This window comes from Aulostomus chinensis, chromosome 24 (genome assembly GCF_037954235.1).
Source record: "Aulostomus chinensis isolate RoL2024-O1b breed Wild chromosome 24, RoL_Achi_v1.0, whole genome shotgun sequence".
NCBI classification, from domain to species: Eukaryota; Metazoa; Chordata; class Actinopteri; order Syngnathiformes; family Aulostomidae; genus Aulostomus; species Aulostomus chinensis.
Window position 1 is genome coordinate 8842955 of NC_141343.1, and position 27714 is coordinate 8870668.

A 27714-nucleotide genomic window follows, 5' to 3' on the forward strand; every position below is an offset into this window, starting at 1 on the left:
AACCTCATTTGCTCGCATGCTGACAGCTTCCCGGGTTCCGCAGGGTTCCTTGTGGCCCTGGGTCTAATTTGTTAATGGTTCCTGTTGGAATCCTCCTCGACCGTGTCAGGATCTTTTACAAGCTAAAATCTGGAAGTAAAAGCGCTAAAGCGTCTAACGTTCGTATGATCAACATTTTTTCATCATTTGCTTTTTTGGCCTGTTTGAATTACTTTACTTTTAGTTTTAAAGGGTAGTCAACATGCATGATTATTCTAGTATTTGTCAATTGACAGATCATTTTATCGCATCAGCCCCCGGCCAAAAAACCTTGCTGACATTTGGCTTTGGTCTGCAGTCGAAAAGGGTTTTATCGACATTGCTACCGTGCAGTAGACATGATGTTTAGCATCTGTAGCTTCGATCTGCATGAATACATTTAGCGTGATGAATTTGTGGCCTGTTTTTGATGAGATGCATGTGTAAATCATGCAACCTTTTCTCAGCTCTGCCACAAATTCAACCTGTACGCGCTCTTACGCCCTCAAGGTCAACGAAACCTCGTCCCTGCCCTCTGAGCTGTTTTCTTCGGTGTCTCTTCTGGTGTGTTCGGGACATGAAGTATGACCAAAATATTAAAAACAAAAACAAAAACAAAGGCAAGGTAACTTTAGGTGTACGTAAACAGAAAGGGGCTGATAAGCTTTTCTGAGAACGAGGGTATTCATCTGTGTTTGTTCCTAAAAAGTTTGGAGACAGGCTTGTCTTCAGCACAAAGGCTGTATCAACTTGTTTCAACTCTCCCACAGGAAGTGTACAATTAGCCAGACCTGGGAAAGGCCCAAAAGGCGACCTGTGTTTATGAGTGCACCGCTCAGGAATTTTCTTATTACAACATAAAACCAGTAGAACCGGTTCTTTGTGTCCAATCACTTCAAGGCCACGAGCTAGAAGTCTCAACAGTTTCCCCTGAGGGATATTAGCTATCGCTCAGTCATGACACAGTTAACATTTGTTAAGACATGAAATGAGGGCAAGTTGACAGATCTTTTTTTTTTTTTTTTTTAATTGAAATGCTGACAAGGAGGTCATGTCGCCATTCACTGGGTTCTTTTAGTTTAGTGGCCTTAGCCCGGGTTCAGCTTTACATGGAGATTAAGCTCCGCAAAGCTTCTGGAAGGTAGAGATAAGGAAAGGCAGCATAAAACCACATTAAGCTGCTTTGCACTTGCAGTGAGACAAAGTTACAAGTAGGTTTAATTTGCCCGGATTAAGCGACTATATCTGTCTGGAACTAATGCTACACAAAAAGTGCCCTATCGTACTATTCTGTGGTTTTATTAAATAACATCCACAAAATCCCCAAGTCATGATATGTTTGCTCCAGATAATAGGAGCGGTAAATGAGAGAGGGCTCGGTTCTAGGTGAACAATTCAATATTTATGGAACAACGAAGCATTTCCACAGCCAAGACATCATGTCAGTCAGAGAACTGCAGTGCCCCTCAGCCACTCTTTATTTTACAGCCAAGAGCTTCTCAGCTTTCTGATAATTACATTCCCTGTACACTCTTGTCTGGAACTTGAATTATCACACGACAGGAAGCTGGAGATGCATGAAACTGGAAAATTCTGTACGGCTGGCTTTCAAAATAACTGAGCCCCGGAGGAGACAGAGAAGATGCATAAATATTCTTTGAGGTCACGAGACATAATTTAATGGAGTAATTTAATAACTTTTAACAAGTTCCGTACTGTTAACGAATAAAATTACTGGAACGTGTTCAATCCTATCACTGCAAAATATCAAAATTGTCTGAACAAGTTACACTGAGGGAGGCCTAAAAATGACTTAAATAAGGGAAAAAGTTGTATCTTGTGGCCTCAAAATAATGAAATTAAGGGAAGAAGTTCTATCTTCTGTTTGTACAATGACTACGTTGGGGGAACAAGTTACTTGGAGGGAAAACGTCATATCTTGTGGCCTCAAAATAACTACATGATGGGAACAAGTTCCATGTTGTTGCCTCAAAGTAACTCAATTTAGGGAACAAGTTACGTTGAGGTTGCCTCAAAATACCTTAACTGTAAGGTCAAGTTAAGTTGAGGGAACGATGTGTGTATATTGAGGGAGTAAGATATATCTTGTGGCCTCAAAATAACTAAGTCGTGGGAACAAGTCGTATCTCATTGCCTCAAAATAGCAAAATTAAGAGATAAAGTCCTATCTTGAGCCCAAAAAACTAAATTGAGGGCACAAGTAATATTGAGGTTGTGAGTTTTACCTCACCGCCTCATGATATCGTCTCCCTCTCCGTGTTCCCTCCAGGGCTCCGTAGAACTTCCCGATTGGTTTCCGATGACTTCATTCCAAGCGTTCCGACTCTCATTAGCTTTCTGAAACATGATCTGTACGTTTGTGATCCCAAACATGCGAAATGACATTTCCCTGAACATAGTTTGGGAAATTTTTCAGTACAAAAATAAGCGGCCAAGTTTAGAAGCATCTACTGTTGGTGCGTACTTTTAAAGGAATGTGACACGGAGTGACATTAATGTGGGTAATTCTGCACGCCGCATTAAACAAGGCACCACGGAGTCCAGCTTCATTGTGAAGAGATTGTTCTCAACTTAAATGCACCATATAAGGAAACCACCCTTCATACTCACTTTCCATCTCATTAGGGTTCTGTAATGACATCAGGGAACCGTTTAAGGTTTCTAAAAATGGACACAGTCAGCCAGACGTAGATCACAATATATTATTTTCATTTCCATGACAGAATCATCAGTAAAAACAGTATGTTTTTAAAAAAACCAAAACAAAACAAGGCAGCATCAAACATTTAAAGCTTAAACACCATGTTTATGTACAGCAACATACAGCTCGAATTAAAGCTTTGTTTCTTTGACAACAGAGACGTCAAATGTGTGAACGCGTGTTTCACATGCGTCCGCGGTCCAAAAATCTCTCACATCCGCTGTGAACTGGTTTCGCCTCGGGGCCCAACTGATCTACCAGACAATCAAACTGGTTTTTAGTCAAGCGCGTGTGCTTTAAATGTGCAAACTAATCTCGATGTTGTATATTTAGCTTCGGGGGATGGGGGGGGGGGGTTCATCTGCATCAAAATGCTTCAGGAAATAGAACTTAAAAGGGGGGGGGGGGGGAGAGAGACAATTTTTGGTAGACGATGCTGGGAATTTAGCGAATTGCACTTGCAAATGAACCGCAGCCACTTGAATCGCTCAGCATGAAATGTCCAATTTTCCAAATGGCTGCTAAATCCTAATCTTAATTTAGATCATCTGATTGAAGCTGACTTGACCCGTCCCTAAGGCTGGAAAAACGTGTAATTTACTCGCTACGAGTGGAATTTACTTTATTTTTTTAAAGCTACAAGCTTTAACAGTAGAAAAATGTTGAGGTACGGGAGGAGGATAATAACAGACGACTCAATAATAAATACAATCTGAATGCACAACGAAGCTGTGACACCTCATGTTAGGACATTAAGATTAAAATCATGACGAGTGGCAATGGTTTGATGGCGTAAGGAGATTTCAGTTCGTCACTTCAGGAAAATGCCTCGCGTGTGATTTGTCAAAGTGACAAGAACCCAATCTCAAATATCCAAGGAGCTTCTCATTATCCAAAGCAGTAGTATTCGTCCGACTCCACCCTGAGTTTCAGTGGCGATTTGCTGAAGGCGTCGCCGTCAATAACAGTTTTATCCACTAAACAGTCGAGGTCCGTAGGTGAGGGGTCATCTGGGAGATCCTCGGCGAGCGTATCCAGGTAACTACCGACAGACAGACCATCCAGTCCGTCGCTACCGTCGTTCAAGCTGTTGAAGCTACCTCGAAGCGACGCCCCGTCCTGGCTGTCCGACAGGCTGTAGAGGCTGCCCGTCAGGCTGCCCTCTTGGCTCGCCGTGCTCCCTTTGTCTTCGATGATCCAACGGATGGACTCGATGCCCTCGTTGATTGACATGAGCTGTTGCATCAGCTTGACGTCGATGGCTCGGAGGTGGGCCTGTGTGTCAGGGGAAACATCTTAGCTGTCAAAGTGCTTCAGGATGACGAATGTACAGTTTTGACAAATGCACGTTTGCATTTTCATGGCTTACAGTAAGCAGTAAATACAGTATATATGACGAACAGGCTGCAAAATAGCGGATAAATCCACCAACCAGCTTTGCTAAAAAGCATGTTCTATGGTAAAAGGCATACTTTACAAAAAAGTGCTTTTTTTCCCCCTCTACAAGTGTAAACTTCACTTCAAGCTCGAGGTGACTCACAGCTAAGAACCGTGACAACACTGCCCCAAAAATGATGTTTGCAAACTCTCACATGCATTATCTGGTATCATCCCATAATTCAAGAGCGATGCTTCTTCTGGGTGCAACAGAACTGAAATGTTTTGCTTTATTTTTAGCTCAAATCAAAGTCTTTGCTGATAACCGAGCACGCAGCCGGACAAAACAGACATGGGTTATACTGGATGATGCGCCTGAGAGTTTGGAAAACTGCATTCTTTTTGTGTCCCAGCTCTTGTTAGCCACCACTCACAATTAGCTTCAAGCTAAACATACGTAGCTGGTTCTTTCCGTGTTCAAGAGAGTCGAGATGATGAGTGTCACTTCACCGTTAGCGAGAGAACGACCCTGCAATCGGCACACGCTCAAGGGACTAAGTGCACTGGACTAAGAAGCGAAGCTAACCGGCTACTTAGCACAAAGGTGGAAAAGAAGACCAACACCAGCTCTGTTTAATCATCATCGCTAACTCTGACTGACATCAGAGTTCATTCCCTCCCCGAGTGGCTGTGCTGCCAGTTCTCAATCACGGCTTTAAGCCATAAACAGAACAGGAAGTCCTTGAAGTGCTCAGAAAACTATTCATTAACAAAAAGTGGCACGACGAGACATCCCGGTGAAGATAATAGTGCAAAGCATTGGAATAACAGCGGAATAAAACAGCTTGTGACTGTCCTTAAAACTCACAAATTAAGGGTTCTGTTTTGTTCCGTCATGGCAGGAACAGCGTGTGCTATTTTATTTAGTCTGTAACTGTTGGGGTGTGTGTGTGTGTGTGTGTGTGTGTGTGTGTGTGTGTGTGTGTGTGTGTGAGCAGGAAGTTATTGTGAATGATACTGTGTGGCCATTGATTGAGGACAGAGTCATTTAGATGACTTCTACAGTGTGTATATTTGTGTGTGTGTGTGTGTCAGCTGTAATGAGCCTGTCAATCAAACTGCCTTTCTTTAGAGAGGATTTATGCAAGCAAGCGAACGCACACTCTTCATTTAACTTATATTGCTGCAAGCATTTTCGTTTGGAGGGGATAACCACTTGCCAAAACAGATAAAAGTCTTATTGCTTTTTTTTTTTTTTTTTTTTTAATAAGACGGCACAAAAATGTGTGCACTCAACACATTTATTCTGCCTGAGGTGTCTGGAGTGAGAAGTGATGCTACAGCTGCAGCAACATGCGGATGAAATCAAAACTTTTAGCTTCAATGTTCATTTATTTGCGTCTTTGATTTGCCAGCGCAGACAGAGTCGTCTGATTGGATTAGTGATTAAGCTGTGAAGGGAACCAGACACACACACACACACACACACACACACACACACACACACACACACACACACAATACCTCTTACAAAGTTGCCTTTGCTGTGTCACATCTAAAGCCAATCAACACAAAGCTGCTGATGACGAAGGGTCAATCTGGCCGCTACTCCTCTTCAAAACTCGGTCAACCAGGCCATCTGCCACGGGGGTGCTAAGAGCCTCTGTGACCTCACTTCTATTGAGGTGGGGGTTACGTTTGATTCGAGTGATTGCGCAGGCAGGTGGAGCATATGGAGTGTATGAAATGGCGAAACTGTAATTAGTGTGTGTGTGTGTGTGTGTGTGTGTGTGTGTTGGGGGGGGGGGGTCATTCCCAGACAAAGGTGTCCTCTGATAGGTGTGAACGGCTCAGTTTCACTCTGCATTTAAAAGACAACGGGGCCACAACAGCTATCGATGCATCGAACAACCCCGGGTCGTGCAGCGAGTACAATCATTTCCTGTGGAGCTAACTAGCTAAAGCTAGCGGCTCACACGTGAACTACAGGTACACACAGGGGTGAAACGAGGCGAATCACGCATCTAATTCGTTGTTCGAGGATATTCAGAAACGGTTGCAAAAAAAAAAAAAACGACTTTTAATGTTTTACAATGCCACCCCCCTTTCCTCTCTATATTTTCAATGAGTGACAGTTGACTCCAGGCTTTGAAAACAAAGTTACGCAGACATTTAAAAAACAACAACAACAACAACAACAACAACTTACCATTTCTTGTTTCAGGAACAGCATTTTGCTCTCCAGTCGTCTAAAGTCCGCATTGTTAGCGCGAAGTTTGCAGTTCGCCGAGGTCTTCTCGTGCTTGTCGTGATGTTTGCCTCCGACAAGTGAACGAACCAGACTCTCGGGGACTTTTCGACCCAGTTTTATTTCTATATCCTTTATTTCAGGTAAAACGCTGCTGTCCTCGTCCATGATGAAGGAATGTCACAGAAATTAAAAAAAAAAATTCAAAAAAAAAAGATATTCCCGGCGATTCGTTGTGCGCGAGCTCTTTATCCGATCGAAGCAGTTTTGTTTTGTTTTTTTTTAAAGGAGAAAGAAAAAAAAACAGTTGCAGCGCGCGCGCCTCCTTAACTTTATCGGAGTACCATCAAATGCTGACTGAGAGCAACAGTTACTTCACACACGCACGCACACACACACACAGAATACACTGACAGACCTCCCATTGACTCCTCCGACCAGTAGTGCGACACTTTAATGACAACGTGCTTCGTTTAAACCCTCCCATCACGGGGCTTCCTCTGAAACCAGACACCGCCAGACAGGTGAGGCGACACCGGCTTGGTGGAGGAACAGAAGTCCCCAGTGCGGGACATGTAGAGTTACAAGATGTGCAGGTTGAAGATACAAGACACCCGAGCATGTAGCTTTTTTTTTTTTGCGATTAGAGTTGAGTCAATAAATACTTTGCATATCTTTAAGGAGCGAAGAACAACCAGTGTCATTAACAGTAAAACATAATAAACACAACAGGCAATAATTAAATCAATTAAATAATTTATGAGCGTACCCCAGATCCAACACCATGTTGAAATAAGTATAAAGGTAAAAACAGAAACGCATTCATGACCATTTCATATAAATTCAGTTTAAAAAAAAAAAGAAAGAAAGAAGAGAAAATACACTGCTTCAGTGGTCTAAATAAAATCTTTTCAATCATCTCGACCAGTCGATGCGTAGCGGTCTGTCTTTACTGCATCATTCACAAAATAATAAGAATATTAATAATAAAAAAAGGTTCTCTGCTTTCAGGTGCGTTTGAGAGGTTGAACTATAGCACCCCCTTGTGGGCATTACGGTGCACCTACACGAGATTTTACAAATAGACCACATTTGGTTGAAAGTAGATTTGTTTTATACACTATTAATGCTAATTTAACAAATTTCCATAAAATGTTAAAATTGTTCACTCCAAGCCATTAAGAAGTGGCATTAAAACCTGCTCCGTGTATTTTTTTAACCTTTCCATTCCCAAAACAAACAAACAAAAAAAAAAAAACACGGATTTTAGATGACTCCTTTCTGTTCAAGGATGTAAATATTTTCAAATGAAAAGTTAAATGTGCCAGCTTTTGATATGAATGCAAACCTTTTCTAGAACTTTCTAGCTTTAAAACGATGCATGGCCGTGTCCGGCAAAGTCACGGGAGGAGGCACCGAGGTGACCCCCACGATCTCAGACCACCGACTGGCTTTTGTCGTCGTCATACCGCTGATACTGATCCCCTAGCAGAGGCTGGTGGCCCTCCATCCTGTAAGACCTGGCGCGCACGGCACATGTGGTGACGACAAAAATGACTGCGACGATCATGAGGGCGGCAACTATTGCCATGGTGATGATTTCCGTCAGGGAGAAAGGTTGACCTAGAAAAGGGAAAAGGTAGAGCAGAATTACCCCTTGTTGTCTTGGCGTCACAACAGTGATATTTGACGTTGTAGGTTCTGGCTTACTCGGCCATTCTGCTTCATAGGAGTAACCAAGGTTTTCAGGGGCGGTCACGAACATCTCGGCGTTAGTTACCGGGGGCCAGAAAGGCACCATGTTGTAACGCCTGTTGTGACCAATGGGGGCATTTTCTTCAGGATAGACGGCCGTATCTGCGCACAACGGTTTTCAGTTAGACTCTGCCGATGATAATGCAACAAATTCTGACAGTTTTTGCCAAAAAAACAAAAAACAAAACCCACCTGGACTGTGCCTCCTCAACCACTCATCAAATATGGCGTCAGTGTAGGTGTGGAGCAGGACGAAGATGGGGTCGTTGGGGGAGAGGTGGGTCTGTCCTCCAGTTCCGTTCAGGAACAAATGGGCTAGGTTGTGGAGGCTCCTCACCACAGGGTCGTAGTTCCCCTGGGGAGCGCTATAGCCTGGTGTGACGATACAAAATCTTAAAAAAGGTGTAAATGTATTGTTTTATGAAAGAAAGTCTTTAGACGAGCCAAATGTACCTTCGATCGTGTTTCTGAAGCTTTCAGAGGAGGTGGAGTAGTAGGGTGGCGTGTCGAAAGCGTTCACCTGCAGACAGTCTGCCACATCCTGAGGTTCCGGGAGTCGCTGGACCATCGGCCTGTTCACATTCCCTGCTGGGTTCCTTCTAATGGGAGAAGTCTCAGAGCCTGGAGGTTGATTGGAATAAAACTGACCTTCCGTACTTACAGGGAATCACCGGGAACATCAGTAAACGGCCTTACTGTTGCAGATAGTTCCCAACGTGTCGTAGTCCTCCACACTCTCGCAGATGACCCTCCACTGGGAGAAGATTGAGTTGAAGCTCAGGGAATTCATGTCAAAGGTGCTCCTGGCTCCCATCAGGTCGTCCGTGCAGATGTCACAAGTGCTTCCGCCGATAGCGAAGTTCCAGTAGGGCAGGGCGAAGGAGGGGTCTTGGAGCATGTCCTGGTTTTACGGACAAATGAAAGCACGGCTGAATTAGCATGCGAAAATGTGAACATCCATCCATCGTCTACTGCTTAGCCTGTTAAAGGTCGCGGGGGGTGGAGCCTATTCCAGCAGCTTTCGGTTGAGAGGCAGGGTTCACCCTGGACAGGTCACCAGTCCATCACAGGACCAACACATAGAGACAGACAACCATTCACACTCACAGTCACACCTACGGTCAATTTAGAGTATCAATCAGCCTCGTCCCCTCTTGATGTCTTTGGACTGTGGGAGGAAGCTGGAGTACCAGTGAGAACCCAGGCAGGAACAGGGAGAACATGGAGACTCACACAGAAAGATCCATGCTGGAGCCGGGGCTTGAACCCGGAACCTTCCTGCTGTGAGGCGACAGCGCGGACCACTGCACCACCGTGCTGCCCAAAACGTGAACACATCCTCATAAAAAAAAAAAAAAAAAAAAGGCGCAACAGTTTCTGGAGGTGTCTTATCAAGCAGTTTAAGTTTCAGACAGAAAAAAGACTATTTGACCTTAAAATAGATAAATGTACAAACCAGTTTATGAAGAAAAACAGTCCATCCCTTCATCGAGTAACTGCTGATCGTCTCGAAAATTAGTGCAAAACTGAGCTTTGCTGATTGATTAGAGAAAGTGTCTTAATTAGATCAAAGGTCTCTGTATGATGATAACACGGCACTGTTTCAATACCACACACACACACACGCACGCACGCACAAACACAAACACACAAGGGCCAATATGTGGGCTTGCCAGTGCGCGTCCCCAAGAAATGAATGTGTAATTATGAACTGCTGGATAGATCTAATTTTTCTTTTCACCCTCCTCGACATTGGTGTTGTCAGCACATGGGTGGTGACCAAATTGAATTCCAGCCTATAAACCGCTTAAAATCACATTTTGCACACTCCCCTCCTATCTGGCCATGAAATTGCATCGTCAATTATGATTTTTCTCGCCAATGTTAGAAGGGGAAACGCTGAATAAACAAGAAGAGGGGTGGTGGTGGTGGTGGTGGGGGTGGGGGGGGGGGGGTCGAAATGAAGTATTAGTTGGTGATTTATTGGTGCGCTAAATCAGGCAATGGCTTCCAGGCAATAACAAGCAGGAGTTAAGTCTTTACCTGCATGTCCCTCTCCAGTTGCAGCAAATGGTACCGGTGCCATGTGACGAAACCAGGCCCCTCATGGGAGAAGTCCACCCCTCCAAAACTGGCCTGGCCCGCCCCCAGGAATGTCTTGCTGACGGAGTAATAATGTGACCATACAAAGTAGTTGTAGATGGTGATGTTCTCGAACTGCATGGTGTTCCCGTCCGGCCCGAAGATCTCCGGGTAGCGCCGAATAGCTATGACCAGGTCGGGGTGCACAGTGCGCTTGGCCTGGTCCAGCGCGTTCACGAACGCACGCTTCTCCTCGGCTCTGAGCAGCATCACGTTTCTCCTCACTGGAGGATTGGAGGAGGAAAGTGGATTAAATCAATCAGTCATGCGTTCATTGAGTTTTTAATGAGTGCAACAGCAACAACAACAAAAATAGAACAGGAAGGTGTTTTTTTTTTCAATGTTTGGTACAATTTTGATAAAAATAACCACAAATATTTAAAGTGAAACATGTAAACTGACCCTGCTGACTTGAGTTTGATTTTAAAATCTCATTCAATTCAAAATAATCAACAGTTTTGAAAAAAAGAAAAGAAAAATAATTCATGCTTTAATACAACATCTCTACTTACCGACAGCCACGCGTTGGTCACAGTTGGCTCCCGTCCATCCGTGTCTGCACCGACCGCAGTTATAACCGCTAAAGTTGGCGTTACATTGACAGGTGCGGTTAAAGAAACGCACCGGCCATCGTTCCCGGTCATCCCGCCCGTCGTGCGGATATTGAGGCCCGTGCGGGCGCGCATCCACCGTGACGGCCACACATTGTCCGCGGCCCGTGCTGGAGCCACACGGGTCGTTGTTCAAACCGAACGGTGACGGACAACACTGCCCGCTCCTGAGTCCCTCGGGTGTGACACACTCTCTGGGGAACTGAGCGCTCACGACCGCTGCGCACACAAGCGCCAAAACGCAACTCTGCCACATTTTCCAACTCTTTTACGCACGACTTCTTCTGATGTAGTCTTGATATTTTATCCAACCTTTACCACAAAAGCATCTCTTCAACACTCGAATCTCTCTCTTTTTTCTTTTTGTTTTGGTCAAGTGTCAAATATCCCCTCCCCTGCGCCTCAGCTGCTTCTAATTCCCCCCAAACAAGCGCGCCGACCTTAAATACCGGATTAGCGCATGACTACCCGGATTTTCTGACTTCCGCGTGATCCCATCACATCGGCCAAACATCATATTTCCTACTGGAGAGGGATGGAGGGGAAAGTGTGATCAGGTCATGCACAGCATAATCTTGGAAAAGCCCACCGGACGTAAGAGGGTTGCAGTCTTTAAACGTTAAAATGTAGTAAATGACAGACTACGGAGGGAGAGGTGAGCTGTTGAAAAGAAGGAGGCGGAACAAAAAAAACACAAAAAAGAGAAAACTGAGTTTGACCCTAACATGAAAGCAACGTTTTGGGTTAATCACCCTTGCAGAACAGCCTCTGGCACACACTGTCAACCTGCAAAGAAGCTTGGTGTTTGTTTTTTTTTGTTTTTTTGGAGGGGGGGGGGGGCAAATGATCAGTTTCTGCATTCTCTCTTTGTTATCCATGACATAAAATGAAATACAGAAGCACCAAATAAGGTGGCGTTTGAACATCCTGGTTTCTTTAGTGAACACAAAGCAAAAATCTGACCATGAACGCTCATAAACATGCACAAAAGGAGGTGTTTAAATCCCTCTCCTGTTTTCTTGTGGATTCTTCAAACCCTTTGGATGCGTTTGAATCGTCTTTAGGAATCTGATTCACGCAGACGATGACGTCAGTTGATTTGTTCATGTTACGTCATCCTCAGCGCTGACAAGAACTCACTTACTTTTCTGTCTGAAAAAAAAACAAAACCGGATTGCAAATGTGCATTTATATCAAGTTAGGGGGCACACGAGGACTGATTTTTTTTTTTAAATTTATTTAACAAAAAGAACATCTGACGTATCCTGATTTTTTTTTCTGTCCCCACAGGATGGTGTGCCAGAGGTGAAAAATAAAAAAGTTCACTGACTGCTTTAGAGAGTTCACGTCACGCAACGGCTCATGATGGAGTGTGCTGCCAAAGAGTCTGAGTTGTACTGAAACACAACACCAAAAAAAAAAAGAAAAAAAAGTGTGCATGAGATGTTGACATTAACTTAAAAAAAAAGAAAGAAACTGGCAAATCTGAACTGTGAAAACCTCATTTTTTTAACACCTCAAGCTAAAACTTGGTCATACAGGTGTTTGGGTATTATTCATTCCCTGCAAATCTAAATTACTTCCTCATAACGTGTAGTTTTTGGTCTCCTTTCGAGGACAGGGGAAAAAAAAGAAGAGGAAGCTTTTGCATTTAAAAGGTTAAATAATTAAAACCAAAACATAGTTTAGGAACAAGGGATCCTCCTGTGAGCGGGAAGGAGGGGCAGAAATGCTGCCTTCGAACGCAACTGGTGTTTTTGAGCTTCCAGCAAATATCACAAGAGACTCCTCTTGTGAACGTGACACCATTTAAAGACAGAAATTTAAAAAAAAAAGGCCCTCCACCCATGGCGCTGACCCAACAAGTACCAGTACTTTGAGTTATGATGGTAGAACTCATGTATCAACAGGCCTTGACGCTCGTCCAGTGTGCTCAATGCAAAGTCTGGACACTTTTTTTCTGAACTACCTGTGCAGCATTCATTTGAACTCTCCCCTCCAGCGTCTTTGTTGACTCCCTTCACTGTTCAGCAGGCAGACGACAGAGCGGAGGGTGGTGTGTGTGTGTGTGTGTGTGTGGTGGTGGGGCAAAAACCTTTGATTCCTTTTAATGAGCTGATGATACCAGCGGCAAACGTCTCCGCTGCCACTTTAACCTCAAGGGCTTTTTTTTTGTTACGCAGGGAGGGAAAAATATGATTGGCTGCATTTGTTTGCAAAACTGGGAGTTATAATCCACGAAGGGATCAACGAGGCAGGCTCAGTCTTTCCCATAATTCAATGCAAAATCCTTAAGCTGGTAGATATATTCTAGTTGTCTGGTTGCAAGTGATTCTTAGACATCCTTTCGAAATAACTAGGACATGTATATCAGCTCGCCTCATGGGGATCAACACCCGCTAATTAACAAGCACATTCACTCCTCAAATGATCCATGTGATGCTGGAGTTCTTTCCACAGACGGGAAACAAAAATCAATGTCAGGTTATTCGCTTTAAATAACCATGGGTGTGCTTTCACTTCAAAAGAACTTTGGAAAAGAGCGAAAAGGCCTTTAAAAAAAACCCCCATCAAACAACCGCTTGAAGCATTACTGTTTGAACAGCCCAATCAGTTGTCAGTCAATATGGAAATTAAGACTGAGGAGTGACAAAGTTGAGAACGACATCATTCACAAAAAACACTAAAACTTTATGGGAAACACACACACACACACACACACACACACACACACACACGAGTCATCCTCCCCAAAGCCAGACGAGAAGATAGATACCAAACTCTTCCCTGTGCGTGCATCAGAGTGAACAGGCTAGTTAGCTTAGCACAATGAATGGTAGTGGATGGGAAGTGTTAGCAAATCAGGTTCAGGATCTGGATTTGATCAGATGTTCTCTTTCAAAAGTTGGCCAGGATTATCAGTAAAAGTCATTCTTCTGGACGTCAACAAACAAATTGCTTTGTTGGTCTAAGTTACAAAAGGGCTTTTGAGGTGCTGCTGCATCAAATCCCTGCGCCCAGTCAGGAAAGTAGTTCCATCTGTGTGTCTCCCTCTGAATTGACAACGGCTCTTAATTTTAATCATTTCATTCGGGATGTTGCATACAACCCTACCTATTTTAATGCAGGCCTATGCTTCTCTCCTCTGTGCACACATTAGTGGTAACCGGCTAGTTAGCTTAGCGCAATGAACTGCAGCGGATGGGAAGTGTTAGCGAATCAGGTTGCAAATCTAAATTTGTCAAAAAACAAAAAAAGCAATCCTCCTAATCCTCTCTAACAAATTTGGCCGTGATTATTAGTAGCAGTTGCTCTTCTAGTTGCAAACAGATGACTTGATTTGTTGGCCGAAGTAACGCTAAGACTTTTGAGGAGCAGTGTCAAATCAACGTGGCCAGTCAGGAAAGTAGTTCTGACTCGGATTCTGACACTAAAATTACAATGTTTTCTACCTTTGAATTGTTATCAAGCAATGTTGCGTAAAACCCGACTTATACGAATGCAGGCAAGGGCTGTTGGAGGTATGCTAACAGTTACCATCTACTATCATTCACTGAGCTAAGCTAACTAGCAGTCTATGTGGTTCTCTGCTCCCTGATGTGCGCACGGAGGAGAAAAGTGGTCTATCTTCTTGTCTGACTGTGAGGAAGATAAATAAGCGTAAAGCCCAAAAAGTTGGTGTGTTCCTTTGAATCCCCGGCCATTAAAAAACAAAAACAAACAAAAACTCAACAACATTGCAGTTCTTAAGGACGTCAGGGTTTCGCCAGTATGATCTCACACACACTGAAAGGGCAGAGATTCTGAACCCAGTCACATGCGTTTCACGTTGCTCATCATAACTCCAGCCTGGATGTATTGTTTCATAACAGGGGCGTGACAGCGAGGATTACACAAAGCTAGTTGCTAAGCTCATTCTCACGAAATACGTTGGAAAAATACATTCCTTACGCGCGCGTGTGTGTGTGTGTAGTTCTCATGTTCCCCTTGAGAAAGGAGGAACCCTATCAAGGTGACTGAAACGCCGCTTGTCCTCTTTTTTTTTTTTTAATTTGGACTTTCTGAATGAAATTTCTGAGATTGATCATGTGGTATTTAAATAATTCAAAGCGCCACTGACCTGAAATAGAACCGCGGGGCTTTTAAGCTCACAAATCACAAGCCAGTTATTTTCTGATTGTCTTTCGATTAAAGCTGGTGAGAAGATTTTAATGTCGTCTCAGACAAACCTCCGTCGAGTCCATTTGGGTCATAAACGTGTCGAATGAATCTACATAAATATGATCTACAGGGAACGCAGCGCTGTTATGATTAGACTACAAAAAGGGGCGAGGTGGCTGTAATTCAAGCTAATTTTACCGGCCGCCGTGTGAAAATTCCAGTTAGCGTGGGTCAACACAGAAGAGGCCCTTTTAGCTGGTTTATATTCTTCATTATGTTGCTTTCGCAGCTCTCTGGCGTCGGTCCCGTGACGACCGCTCAGCCGACCTCGCTTTCACCCCCCCCCCCCCTTGCTACCATTCTTGTGTGCGCTCCTGCTAGTGCATGTGTGTGTGAATAAACCTTGGGCAGGATGGGAAAGGAGGAAAGGAGAGGAGGGGGTGGGCATCATGTGAGAAGATGTGACTCGGGCTTACTGGTAATCCTTGCCTTTGGTGAAAATGGCACAGTGGGAGTCATTAGCAGGGAGCTATGGAAGCGGTTCATATGACTGTCTGCCTCCTCTTCCTCCTCCTCTTAACACAATGCTTACATTTATTTGTCTTTTACTTTCTTTAATAGGCTCTCTGTCTCCTTTCATCTCTGTTGAGCTGTTTCGACTTCTAAAATATAGGTTTCAAGTTATTATCCAGACAACTCCAAACCAGTAGCGAACAACAAGATTTCATGACAATCCGTATTTGTTTTTTTGTTGTTGTTTTTAAAACAAACAAACAAACCAAAAAAAACCTGCCCATTTAGTAGAAGTGAAAACTTTGAAGACCATTAAAAGCAGAGAGAAATTCAGTCTAATCCTGTTTTTGTTTTCGGTATTGACGTTTTTTTTCCCTGTCATGGCGTGTCTCTTTTTTTTTTTTTTTTTTTTTTCAAAATTATTTGAAAGAATTGTTGCACTTTCAAATGGATCCTCTCTCTGAGACGGGGTAACATTACGGGGAAGAGGAAAATGATCACGGTTCCTGTTGCGTGGAATTCTTTTGTCAGTTCAGCTGTTATCAAATCTCCGTTCACTCTGAAAGGAAACAAACGCCAGTGTTAAAAGACATTTGGGTTTCATTTAAGTGGAGGGCTGATGAAAGGTTTCAACTGAGAAAATCTGAAATGTTATTGAGGTTTCTCGGGCCTCTGATATGCAGTTTATCGCAGTAATATTACTGGTTTTAGTCCCATTAAAGTCGGTTCTGTTGTCTGGGTACTTATGCCGAATTGGTTTGGAAAAAAAAAGAAAAGTAAATAACAGTTTTTCTTTTGAGTGTCATGGATGTTACACACCACATTTCACGGCGATCCTGTTGAAGCGTTTCACTGAAAAGCTGGAATCTCTCCCTCTCAGTCCAACACACACACACACACACACACACACACACACACACACACACACTAAGATTCATCCTCTGGAAATCATAAATTTCAGGGTTCTAAGGTATTTTTGTCTGTGGTGAACCAACAGTGCCTGGATGAAGGAGAAAGGTTCCTCTTCTGTTTGAGAACTTGTGTAACGCAGCAGGCGGTTCTCAGTTAAAATGCTGTGACTTCATCAAGAACAGAGAATAAGTACTTGGAAAAACACTGGAAGAGCTTTACTCCCTTTCCTAATTGAGCAAGGAGTGCGCAGAGCTTGATCCTGCAGCTCTGTCTGCTCCCAGAATGAAGCAGGCTCATGACTAAAACCCAGAGGGTAGAGGGGTGTGTGTGTGTGTGTGTGTGTGTGTGTGTGTGTGTGTTGTTGGGGGAAGTGTTTTGGGTTCTCTTCTCCAAATACTCCACACGATGTGTCGGTTGCATTTCTTTCACGATCTTTATCTAAAAACATAAACCGACTCTGTACTTTTCCCGAACCTCTTCGTAATTTATTGACCAATAATCTGTAATAAAGGTCTGTTATTGCCAATAAAGGTTTTTTTTTATTTGTTTTTTTTACATCTGCATCAAGCACACAAGCGGTCACAAGCTTCAAATCCACTTGAATGAGTTCTCACAACGCTAACAGTTTGTTAAAATGAGACATGAAAATGTTTAATTGCTAGAACAACACGTTCGGAATAGATACTGATAGCAACAACAAAAATACCACAATTACCTGAAAACCTACTTGGCTAAAAGTAGATCAATGTCAGTACAGTAGTATAACCAGCAGAGGGCAGCGACATCTCATAAATCTTTGCCCTGCAGAGAAGAGCCCAAACTGGGTTCCCGTCTGTTTTGGGTGTGGATCCATCTATTGTTCTAAAAAAGAACATTTTGATTGCAAATGTTATTCTCCAAACAATCCCAGACATGGGGCTAAAATTACAATCTTATTTGGAGACGGATCAGCCAATGATCTAATTTTTTTGATTCTGAATATGATTCTGAATCCGTTCCTCAGAGGGTTCATAATTTTGAATTCCGTTCATCGTTCTTTTTAGTTATTTTGTCCTCAACGCATTACACTATGCAATTATTAAAGATTTCCAACTGGAATGTTTCATTCATGGAGATCTTGGATGTGTGACGTATGTGTTCCCTGTAATTTTTTTTTTTTGAGCAGTGGAGTTGCAGTTGCATAAGGGCCTGAGGTTAGTTAAGTACTAGTGGGATGCTGGAGACAGACCACATTTGAAGTACACAAGTATTAGAGTACTATTAAAACAGCCTAAGTATGAAGGTAAAAGAGGTGAGAGCTCTCTGACTGATTCAGTGACGAACGAACGTCATAAGGTTATAAATACAGGAGTTTCGACAGCCCGTGTTACTGCCATAGCAACAAACATATCAATGCGACACATTCATTCTCATTCTTTTTTAAACTTGTTCTAAATTCAGTTTCTGACTATTATTCCTCACAAAATTGTTTGAAACCGTGTGTTCGTTAGCTCTGCTGAGAAAATCAATCCAGCAAGACGGACGGTCAGCAGCTCCAGCAGACGTCCAATCGTCCCCCAAAACCTGGGACATCGGAGGTGTCGTGTTGTGTGTGATAAAACTGTCATTGTGACCACTGAGAGACTCACACGTGCATTCAACCATCTGGTTCATCAGCATGTTGATAGGCGACACCTGCTCGCATTGTCTTTGCGAACCGTGAAGTTCTTCTCATTAACACAGTTTAGTTTAACTCATTAGTGAGCAAAATCAGCAAGAAAGCAAGCATTTGTGTCCATGGAAGAAACGTTTTAATTGAACATTTGGTCAAAATGATGGTAGTCAAACCAAATTAGTATTTGTTGCAGCTGTTAGCGACTCACAGAATTTCAAAATAAGAGCCAAACTACAGGCTTGTTGCCCAACATCCTCATGTCAAATGGTTAGAAATGAAGGGTTTATCACATGATTAATTGTGTAAAATAATCATCTTAAAAGTAAACAGTAAACAGCTGTCATGGAGTGGAGAAAAAAGTAGAGTAGATATATTCAGTAGCAAAAGGGGAAAAAACTAAAAGTACCAGTACCGCAAGCATACATATAGCAGTTACTTTTTAACTGATTATGCTGCCAAAGATGTCCTCTTTATAAAGCCCCTTTTCACACTGCATGAAAAACGTGGGTCAACACGGGTTTTTGGGAACTCTGAAAGGGTCGACTCGGCATTTCGACCCTCGTCGACTGACTCGCCAAGCAACCCCGGTGTTTGGCGGCTCGGCTCGTCTCAGGTTTCCTGATTTTGACACTGTGCTGCCTGTCAGGCTTCGCCTGTAGCTTCTTCGACTCCCTTCCAGACGAGCCAAAAACTCCATCCTCCTTCGCTGCATTAGCGCTCGGACATTTTCCAATCTGCGTCGAGTTTGCATGCAAAAGAGACAACATTACAATGTGCGCAACAACAACGCTAATGTTCGACTCGGCGACGTCCACGTCCTCGTTTGTTTACCTCTCAGTGTTCCAGCGCATGTTTATGTGAAATGATGACGATGTCAGTGCGATGACGTATGACAGAGAAAAATACAGGCACGCAGCCCTCACAGCGGGAGCTCAGACCCGGGTCTTCTGGAAGCTCGAATGCGCCCTTATGCCGAGCAAACGCGGGTTTTGACACGTGTTTTTCAGTGGTATAACAAACATATAGTTGGCAAACAAGATACTTCGAAAAGTCTGTGCTTACCAGGTGAAACACAGAGTGACACACAGCTGGGAGACAGTTCCCTGCAGCAACATAGATGGGGTAGTGGGTTAAAACAACCCAACCCTGCTCCATTCCACTGACATGACGAAGACTTCTTGAAGTATTTTAAAGTTTACAACAAATGTTTACGAGCGACAACTTTGCGTTTCTTCCACAGTCAGTAATATGCAAACTAAACAGTTTGACCACTTCCATGCTACCACCACTCAATGTGGTGTTAAAGTGATATGTCACATAAAAGTAAAAAAAAGTATTTTTCCTTTCAGGACACTGAATAGGCGAGCATTGCTTTGCAACTCCAGAATGTGGAAAGAGCCACTTACGTATATTTAGTTTGAGGCTAACAGTAGTGGCTAGCGACAGTTATAGCAACAAAACAACAGTGGAACCGTCAAACAACACTTGGGCGCATCACTCAGAATAATCCGAAGTCCTTTTTAGACACAGAATGCGGCAGATTTGCGGCCGGGCAGTGGCGGGAATTTGCCGTCTTGTCTGTGTGAAATGGAGGCGTGATATTCCTCTTTTCAAAAAAGCCGCCACTTGCGTGGGCGTAAACATGTGACGCGACGTGCAGCGCGAAGTTGCACGTGAATAGAGACGTACAACATATACGTTGTAAGAGTATTCAGCCCCGTTGACATTCTGTGAGTAAGTTTCAAAACAGCAATTCGCCGCTCTTGCTGCCAGCTACGTCGGTGTCGACATTCTCAGAGGTGTTTGATGCGGGAGAACCGGCGAGTGTAACGTTTACGAGTTTGCCTCATCATCGACACCTCCTCCCACCTCTCACCTGACTGGCACATTGACGGCTTGGATTTACACAGCAACAGAGGCGGCAATAAGTCTACCCTCGGAGGAGGAACATTGCCGGGCCAAAACTGACCTCCAACTTGCCGCACTCTGTCCACAACCTCGGACCGAGCCGCAAAAAAGACAGGCAAATTTGCGAATTGGTGTCCAGTATTAAAGTGACTCAAGTCTTCTTTGTCCAGACGAATGCTCAGTAATCCATAAAAACACCTTGATTATTTGAGCTAAAAACAGACGACAACGTTCACGGTTGGACGCAACTGTTAATAAACAGTTGGTTCACCTGAATTCGCCGGCACAAATCAAAGTGGTTGTGCGTTCCTCAGCGTACAGATGGACAAAGACGATGGGGATTCTAGCAGAAGAGACACGAGATAAGGAACAGAAAGTTTTTGGACAGTTTCACTGGTGTTTGCTGTCAGCAGTCATTAGCTTCGAGCTACGTGGCTGGTTCCTTCTGCATTCTGCAGTCACAAGGCAGTGATAGAAGGGGGAAAACAAAAGACAAGAGGACTTGAAAGACAAAATGCATTTTTTGTAGGTGAAGGGTTGCTTTAAAAGGTCGTGGTTTGCCTTGGTGACCAGTGTCGCCTTTGTTTTGGTCAACACTGCTCCAATGAAGTGACCAGAGGCCAAATCAAAGTCACCAAAAAAAAAAAAAAAATAGTGCAAAAATCATTGTAGCTTCAAATGTGTTATGTGACTGAATGTGCTGAGTTACTTTCCATCACAAGCACCAATTTTCACATTTCAAAATGCAAACCAACTGCAGAGTGCAGTTGTGATTCAAGAGAAATATACCAGAGAAAGAAGCTGCTGAGGTAAAGTAAAAGTCCTTCTCAACTTTTAGGTGCCACTTCCCATCGGTTCTGCAGAAATACAGAATAAGCATTTTATATGTGAGTCAGAGAGAACTTCATTTGTTCTGCCAGCGAACATCTCTGAATGTAGTGCCAGCTCCAAGTAGCCACATTGACATACTGATGAATAGCAGTCCTTCAAATGAAGGCCTCCGCAAATATCAGGATCCTGTCTACTTAGCACATGCACCAGCATCTTAAGTCTGCTGCTTTCCAATACCAAAGCACTTGAGGTGATTTACATAGCAATAATTTAAACAGCAGAGGTGCCCTGACCGGGCGATAGCAATAAAACACGGAGATCTACCACCCAGGCTGCTGCTACCACTTGATTGCTTCTTAACAGTCATTAGTCTTGCTGGAGCTTTTTGAAACAGCATCATTTTTCAGTCAATCCTTCGCTCGACTTTGCAGATTTCCTGCTGATGTATGAGAACCAGGGAGGATATTGACACATACTGTAAATGGGAGAGGTGAGGGTAATTCAGCGGGAGCCAGCTGTGTTACAGATCATCGCAGACAGCAGCGGTAATTAGCGAGGAACACAAGTCTTGCTCCAGGATGGAAGGAAACAGCTGTGCTGCAAGGTTGTATCAGCCCTCAGCCAATTAAAATGCTCCACAGAAGGAGATGACGGCGGGACTGGAGGTTAAGATGGCGTCTGCTCATTGTTGTTGGAGAATATGCTTCAAGAGACAGGCAGGGGAAGGAAATGAAGCACCATCAATGGAAGTCTTAGAAGTCTTAATGCAGTTTTCATCTTCCATCCAGAAAGAAAATACCCTGCAGAGATTGTCTCTTCATTGTTGAAAAATCCGCTTTACTTGGTTGCACCCAGGGATAGATGCGTTATTGGGCTGAATACAACTTAGTATTCGGATGTTGATGAACAATGAAGAGGAAAAACTCATTAAAAAAGGAGAGGTAACAGATACAGATGCTTTCATACAGGGCGCCGGTGGTCACTCACTATGCAACTATGAGTCATAATCAAAACCTTATTTTTTTTTCATCTGCAAAATGTTTTTGTGGCTGGTCTACAATGCTTTTGCCCTTGTAATTGATGCCAATGTCGCATCGCTTTTTGACTGGAATAATTTCCCCGTATCCTATGAAACTTTACACGCACGTCCTCTGGGCTGGATCCCAAGAGAGCGCCGTAGGGATCGCGTATGTTCGCAGGCTAATCCAGAAGTTAGCGTCACAATGGTTTCCCTTAACAACAAGCAAATGTCATTTTTTAACATTTGACTTTGGATAACTGCAGAAAATAAGCTTTGTGTGTGGCACAAGATTTTTCGACTTACATGTTTTGTGAAAAGCAGAGTCCGCAGCATTTTCCTTAAAAAAACAAAGCTGTCCTAGCCAGGGTTTAGCTTCACCGAGCTGCCGTCAAAATTGTCATAACTAGTGTTTCGCTTGTCTGAGCTTGTGTCTAGCATGTCCTAGCAGGGGTTTAGTTTGTGCTAGCTTGTGGTGAACTTGCAGATGATTGCAGGGCTGGGGGAGGGGGCTAAGCCTCTGGTGCCACTGAGTCCTGGAGGGAAGGCCTGGTTTCAATGATTGTTACAAATTGCAATTTAGCATGCAATGGACAGAGGTGTTCCTCAGGGCTTTTGTGAAGCCTTTATTTTTAATGCTCTAGTACTTTCTGTGCCATAATTTGATGCTGGTTTGATTCAATCTACGTGAACTTAATATTTTATTACTCTAACTGTCTTTTATATCAATTTATCTCTCTTAAAGCATCATTAAATATATGAATCTGTCAGTATATCCTTCAATCTTGTTTACATGTACTGAGGCAGATGCTAATTTAGTGGTGAGCATTAGGTTATTTGACGTGCTATATAATTACATCTGAATAAACAAACCAGACACAAACCTTGTCTATATTCTTGACACACAATTTCGTCCATGCTCTCAGAAGATGTGGAGTTGAGTCGTTTTCCATTTCTCTCCTCCGCTGCGTCCCATCTTTCCTAAAAACGCTGGCCCCTCTGATACTCTCTCATCAGGTGCCCCTTCACATGTCACCTCCCTCGGAGGGCTTGCAGAAACCCACAGTCACCACGGACAAAGGGATCCGAAGAAAGAGCCTAGAGATCAAAGGCTGTGGTCTAGGATTTGTAAATTCACAATCTGTATTTGACTTTTTTTTTTTTTTTTTTTTTTTTAGACGGATGAGGACCAAATGTCCACACTGTGTCGGCGAAGTTCTTTGAAAGAACTTCTCCAGATTCGGCAAAGGAGAGATGAACGTAGAGAGGATGCTGTATATTGTATGTGCAGTGTAGTGGAAGCACTCAGACTGTCAGGGGAGGTATGCATGAACAATTTAATACATCTGAAATGAGTCACTTTCTATCGATCGTAATCAGAGTCGAAGTCTCTCAGCCTTGTCTTATTGTAAACATGAATATGCGCCACAGTGAATAAACTTCCTCTAGTTTTTACCCTCACAGAAAATTAATTCCGTAGAACATCTCAATAAAGAACATTGATCTGTTTGCTCCAACACGTCTTTGATGAGACAGAAAGTTTGAGAACAAAAAAAGAAACGCAGAGCTCCCGTGCAATAATGATATCATGGCTGATGTGGTATAGTTTGCATAGATATATGCAACTGTGAATTATCAAACGTGTTCTCAAAGGTGATGGAGCCGAGACTGCTGCCTGATGAGACTAAAGACACACGCGTCACAGGCTTTACTGCACAATGAGGGCAAAATACTGTATGTGCAGATATATTTATTTAGCTCTGGAGTTAGTATAGAAAGAAATCTTCAAAGGCATTGAGAGCAAAAATATATGGGGCCAGGATATAGAACTTGTAGGGGTGCAACAAAATAGCCAACCCACGAAACGATACGAAATACGAAACAGGGCTCACGATACAAAATCCTCACGATAGGGAATGAAGATAAAAGAAAATAAAAAATCAGGAACGCAAAAATCAAATATTCTTGAGTTTCTTCCTTAATATGCAGGCATACAAGTCATTGCTTCTCATTGAATGTTGGGCCAACACAACCAGGTTAGGAGATTAACACTTTGTGACCACACAATCTCAAACAAAGGGTCGTAAAAAGGGGGATCATCTCTGGCCATTGACCCCCCCCAAAACTCGCACCTCACCTGACCGAGGGTTTGTGTGCTGCACCACCATTGGCTGAGAGCCAGTACGTCCCAAGGGAAGTGACATCACCGACCTGACCAAATCAAGGTACTGGACCAAGAAAGGCTCGTTCTCTTCGCATCTTGGCCTGGCAGTGCACCGGATGGCGAGAACTCCGCAGGCGGACACCTCTCCCCCCCGTCCACATATCCAGACGAGACACCGCTGAGCCACGCTACCTGTGTGAATTGGATCCCTGGCCAAGCTTGTTCACCCCTCCACCAGTAGACTTCAGCAGATCCATGCAGGCTGCCTGCCGCTGTTTCTGCTACCCTCCGACCCAAGCCGGACCCGAGCGCACCGGACCAGCGGAGCTTGAATACCTTACTGACCAAGTAAGGATTCTCCTAACTAGGCATTTTCTGGGCAGAGAAATAGCTTAGTTGTGATTATATAGTGTCTACAAATGCACAATTTTGTGATGGAAGTCCTGTGAACAGCAGACGCGATATGCTATACGGCATTAAACCGTAACTACTAAAGTTGACGCTTCATTCACTACATCACTGTCATACTTTTGGATGAGTAGGTGTGTCACCGGATGAGTGGCATCAAGGACAATAGGATGTAAGGGGACATCAACATCCTCCAACCGTCTAAGCCGTCCACCTACTCTAATCAGGCCTGAGGTTGAATCGAGGACAGGTGCTAAGGTGAGGAGACGACTTGTGGAGGACACTGGTTTTCCTGCAGTAAGGGCCTTGTAGTCCTCAGGAAAGGACTCCTTCTGAGATCTCATCAGGATTTTGGCCTTCACTCCCTGAAGGTCTTTAATGGTATCATCTATGAGTTCTTGCCAGGTACTGTGTCCTTTATCCTCTTGGCCACATAAGGTAAGTGAGGTGACTGTAGCTCCTCAAAAGGCAGTCTTTCGGAGCTCCCCATGGTCCTCCAGGGGTTCGATGTTGGGCCTTTCTGGCCAATGGTCTGGGCTTTGCAGTAGAAAGGCCGATCCCAGGGACCACCTGTTGGGATCTTTGATCTCCTCCAGAGTTTTGCCTCTTGTCAGGTCATCGGCAGGATTTTGGGCTGAATCTACATAGTGCCAGGTACAGTGTCCTGTCAGTTCCTGAATTTCTGACACTCTTGTTCCGACGAACACCTTGAAGCGACAGGACTGGGAATGGAGCCAGGCGAGGACTGTGGTCGAATCAGACCACAGAATGGTTTGAGCCACCTCCAAGGTGAGCTCTTTGGCATGGAGACTGGCCAGTAGTGCTGCCACAAGAGCAGCACAAAGTTCCAGGCGTGGGATGGAATGCACACGTTTAGGGGCTAGTCTGGAATGCGCGAGGATGACAGCCAGATGAATTTGATCCTCTTTTGTCTTTGTCCTTAGGTAAGCCACAGTGCCATAAGCCTGTTCTGAGGCATCAGCGAAGATGTGCACTTCCCGCGTGACAGCCTCAAGGTCAAGGTCTGTGGGCATGTAGGCTCGAGGAAAGGTAATGAGAGGCAAGAACTTCAGCTCATTCTCCCAGTTAGACCAGGCTTGAAGCAGGGTTGCAGGTGAGTTTGTGTCTGGAGTAGCCATCGAAATGAGGATGAGGCAAATAAAGGTGACTCAGGTTAGCTGGACTATACTGGGAGAGGGCAGTAGGCTGCATTGTAGAGGATTCGGAAGACAGTGGTCTCCGCTGTGGTGAGTCTGGAGGACGATGACTTATGAAGTCCACTTCATATTCCTGGAGTCTGGCAGGTCGATGTCTCTGACGCTTGGGTCTCACATCAGGGAAGAGCTCTTTATCTGGCTGCATTTTGAATGCTGAATCTGACTCGAAGGACCAATTATTAAAGGAGGAGCTATGGGACTAGGGGCAAGTTCTTTAGGGTTGATTCAGCATCCACGATTGGTGTCGGTCAGGACACAGGAAGGAGGGAAAAACTGGTTGCTCTTCTTGCAGTGTGTTTTTATTAAAATTCCTTGTTTTCAATCAGTTCTGAAATAGGATCAACAATAAACATAACTCCATAGTCCCTTTGTATTTCTCTTAATACAAATTTGAATTATACACAACTAATCTTAATTAGCTACCTCTATAAACAATACCTCGTGAATATAATAAGGGTACATAAACACTGCCTGCCATAACTGTGCAGGTGTAAAACAAGCGCTCCTGACGGAGCGAATGTCCAATGTGAAATGTCTGATCGGAAATGGGAAACAGGCGTTTCTGAATGGGACACGAAACACACAAACACTGAACAGCTACTCTCGAACAACTTAACTGCTATAGGAAGGAACACATAGTATCTCTGACTAAACAAGTACGGCTGACATGGCACCTAGAAACACACATATCACGGCTCGAGAAAGGGAAAAAGAATATGTCGCGATATGGCGGTACTTACGGTCGTCATTCACTATGAACACGGAGCGTCAACAAAAACACACATCTACTTGGGAAAGGGAAAGGCAAAAAAGGACAAAGAATTCCAGATTACATTTTAAATGACACAGCACAAGGGGAGGGAAGATCCCCGAGCAGTTACTCCCGCTGACATTCTCACGTGCTACAACAGTTAGATGTGGCGCATTGGTATCATCATTTGGTGGAAGGGAAACTACCAAGATACTCCCCAAACATTAGCCTTTTATACAATCTGACAATTTATGACACTTCTTCCAACTAAAAACTCTCAGAAAATCCTGCTCTGCTCTCCACGCTGACACAGGTGACAGGGCGGAGAGGGGGAGGGGCAGCTTTAATTAGGGCCTTCGGGGCGAAGACCATATTGTTTTTGCAACATTCGTTTTTTTTTCGCCACCACTTTGAACCTTAATTCTAAGCCCTAAACTCGCTCAAAAACTCACCAAAATGGCATGCACATCCTGTCTGGCAATTTTTTTTTAATAAAATGTAAGAATTAACCCCCCAAGTGCCAAATTAGCACCACCTACATCTCTAAAAACGCATTCTACAGCCTGCCACAGCTCCTAGGAATGTTGTAGTAACATGGAACCAAAACTCAATTATTTGTCTCATAGAGACCTACAAATGATAAGGAGACACGATGAATAAATTCAACAGGAAGACCACAATATGGATACGAAGAACAATTTTGTTCCCATTTGGGAACCCGAACAAACAAAACTTCAAAATTGATTACATGACTCATGACACTGTGCTGAACAAAAGCTGTTAAAAACTTTGTGGTGACTCAAACAGTTTGGATTTTATAAGCCCTAAAAGTTGGGTGACACATTTCACCTACAATGGAAACCAATGAGGAGGCTGTCTCCTCAAAAACTACAGTTTCAAACACGCTTTGTAACGTCACCCCCCATCGGCTGGCAGGATGGCCAATCCAGGACCCGTTCCCATTAATGGGCGCTGTTCTAAACATGGCGCCCCGATCAGCTGGGTGGTGTGAACTGCCACCGGTTGGATAATCGACGACAACCTCCGATCATCATCATAGTGAACTGAATTAATTAATTTTTTCTCCTCCTTCTGTATTATCTTCCTTTGTTTGTTGGATTAGCTTGAATACTTTTTTTTGGGGGGGGGGTTATTAATATTGACTGAGATTCTTTTGGAATCCTCCCCCCCCCTCTTTTGGATAAATTCAAACTGTCAAATGAACTCCTGAACTGAATAAAAAGAGAAATATAATTTTGTTGAAAACGAATCTGAGTTGTTGTTTGACTCTTTCTGTCGTTCTG

The 27714-nt window shown here is 43.7% G+C and overlaps 2 protein-coding genes across 2 annotated transcripts; both read right to left on the bottom strand.

Moving 5' to 3' along the window:
* Positions 1–507: 507 nt before the first annotated feature.
* lurap1l (leucine rich adaptor protein 1 like) lies at positions 508–6731 on the bottom strand. The gene is made up of 2 exons (XM_086196971.1): positions 6327–6731; positions 508–4015 (listed from the first exon to the last, which is right to left on the bottom strand). The coding sequence occupies exons 1-2, from the start codon at positions 6531–6533 to the stop codon at positions 3629–3631; spliced, it is 594 nt and encodes a 197-aa protein (XP_086053097.1). The 5' UTR covers positions 6534–6731; the 3' UTR covers positions 508–3628.
* A 159-nt stretch (positions 6732–6890) lies between these two features.
* Positions 6891–11271, bottom strand: LOC147238634 (5,6-dihydroxyindole-2-carboxylic acid oxidase-like). The gene is made up of 7 exons (XM_086196970.1): positions 10775–11271; positions 10164–10486; positions 8817–9021; positions 8574–8741; positions 8313–8492; positions 8076–8222; positions 6891–7988 (listed from the first exon to the last, which is right to left on the bottom strand). The coding sequence occupies exons 1-7, from the start codon at positions 11127–11129 to the stop codon at positions 7801–7803; spliced, it is 1566 nt and encodes a 521-aa protein (XP_086053096.1). The 5' UTR covers positions 11130–11271; the 3' UTR covers positions 6891–7800.
* Between the last annotated feature and the right edge of the window lie 16443 nt (positions 11272–27714).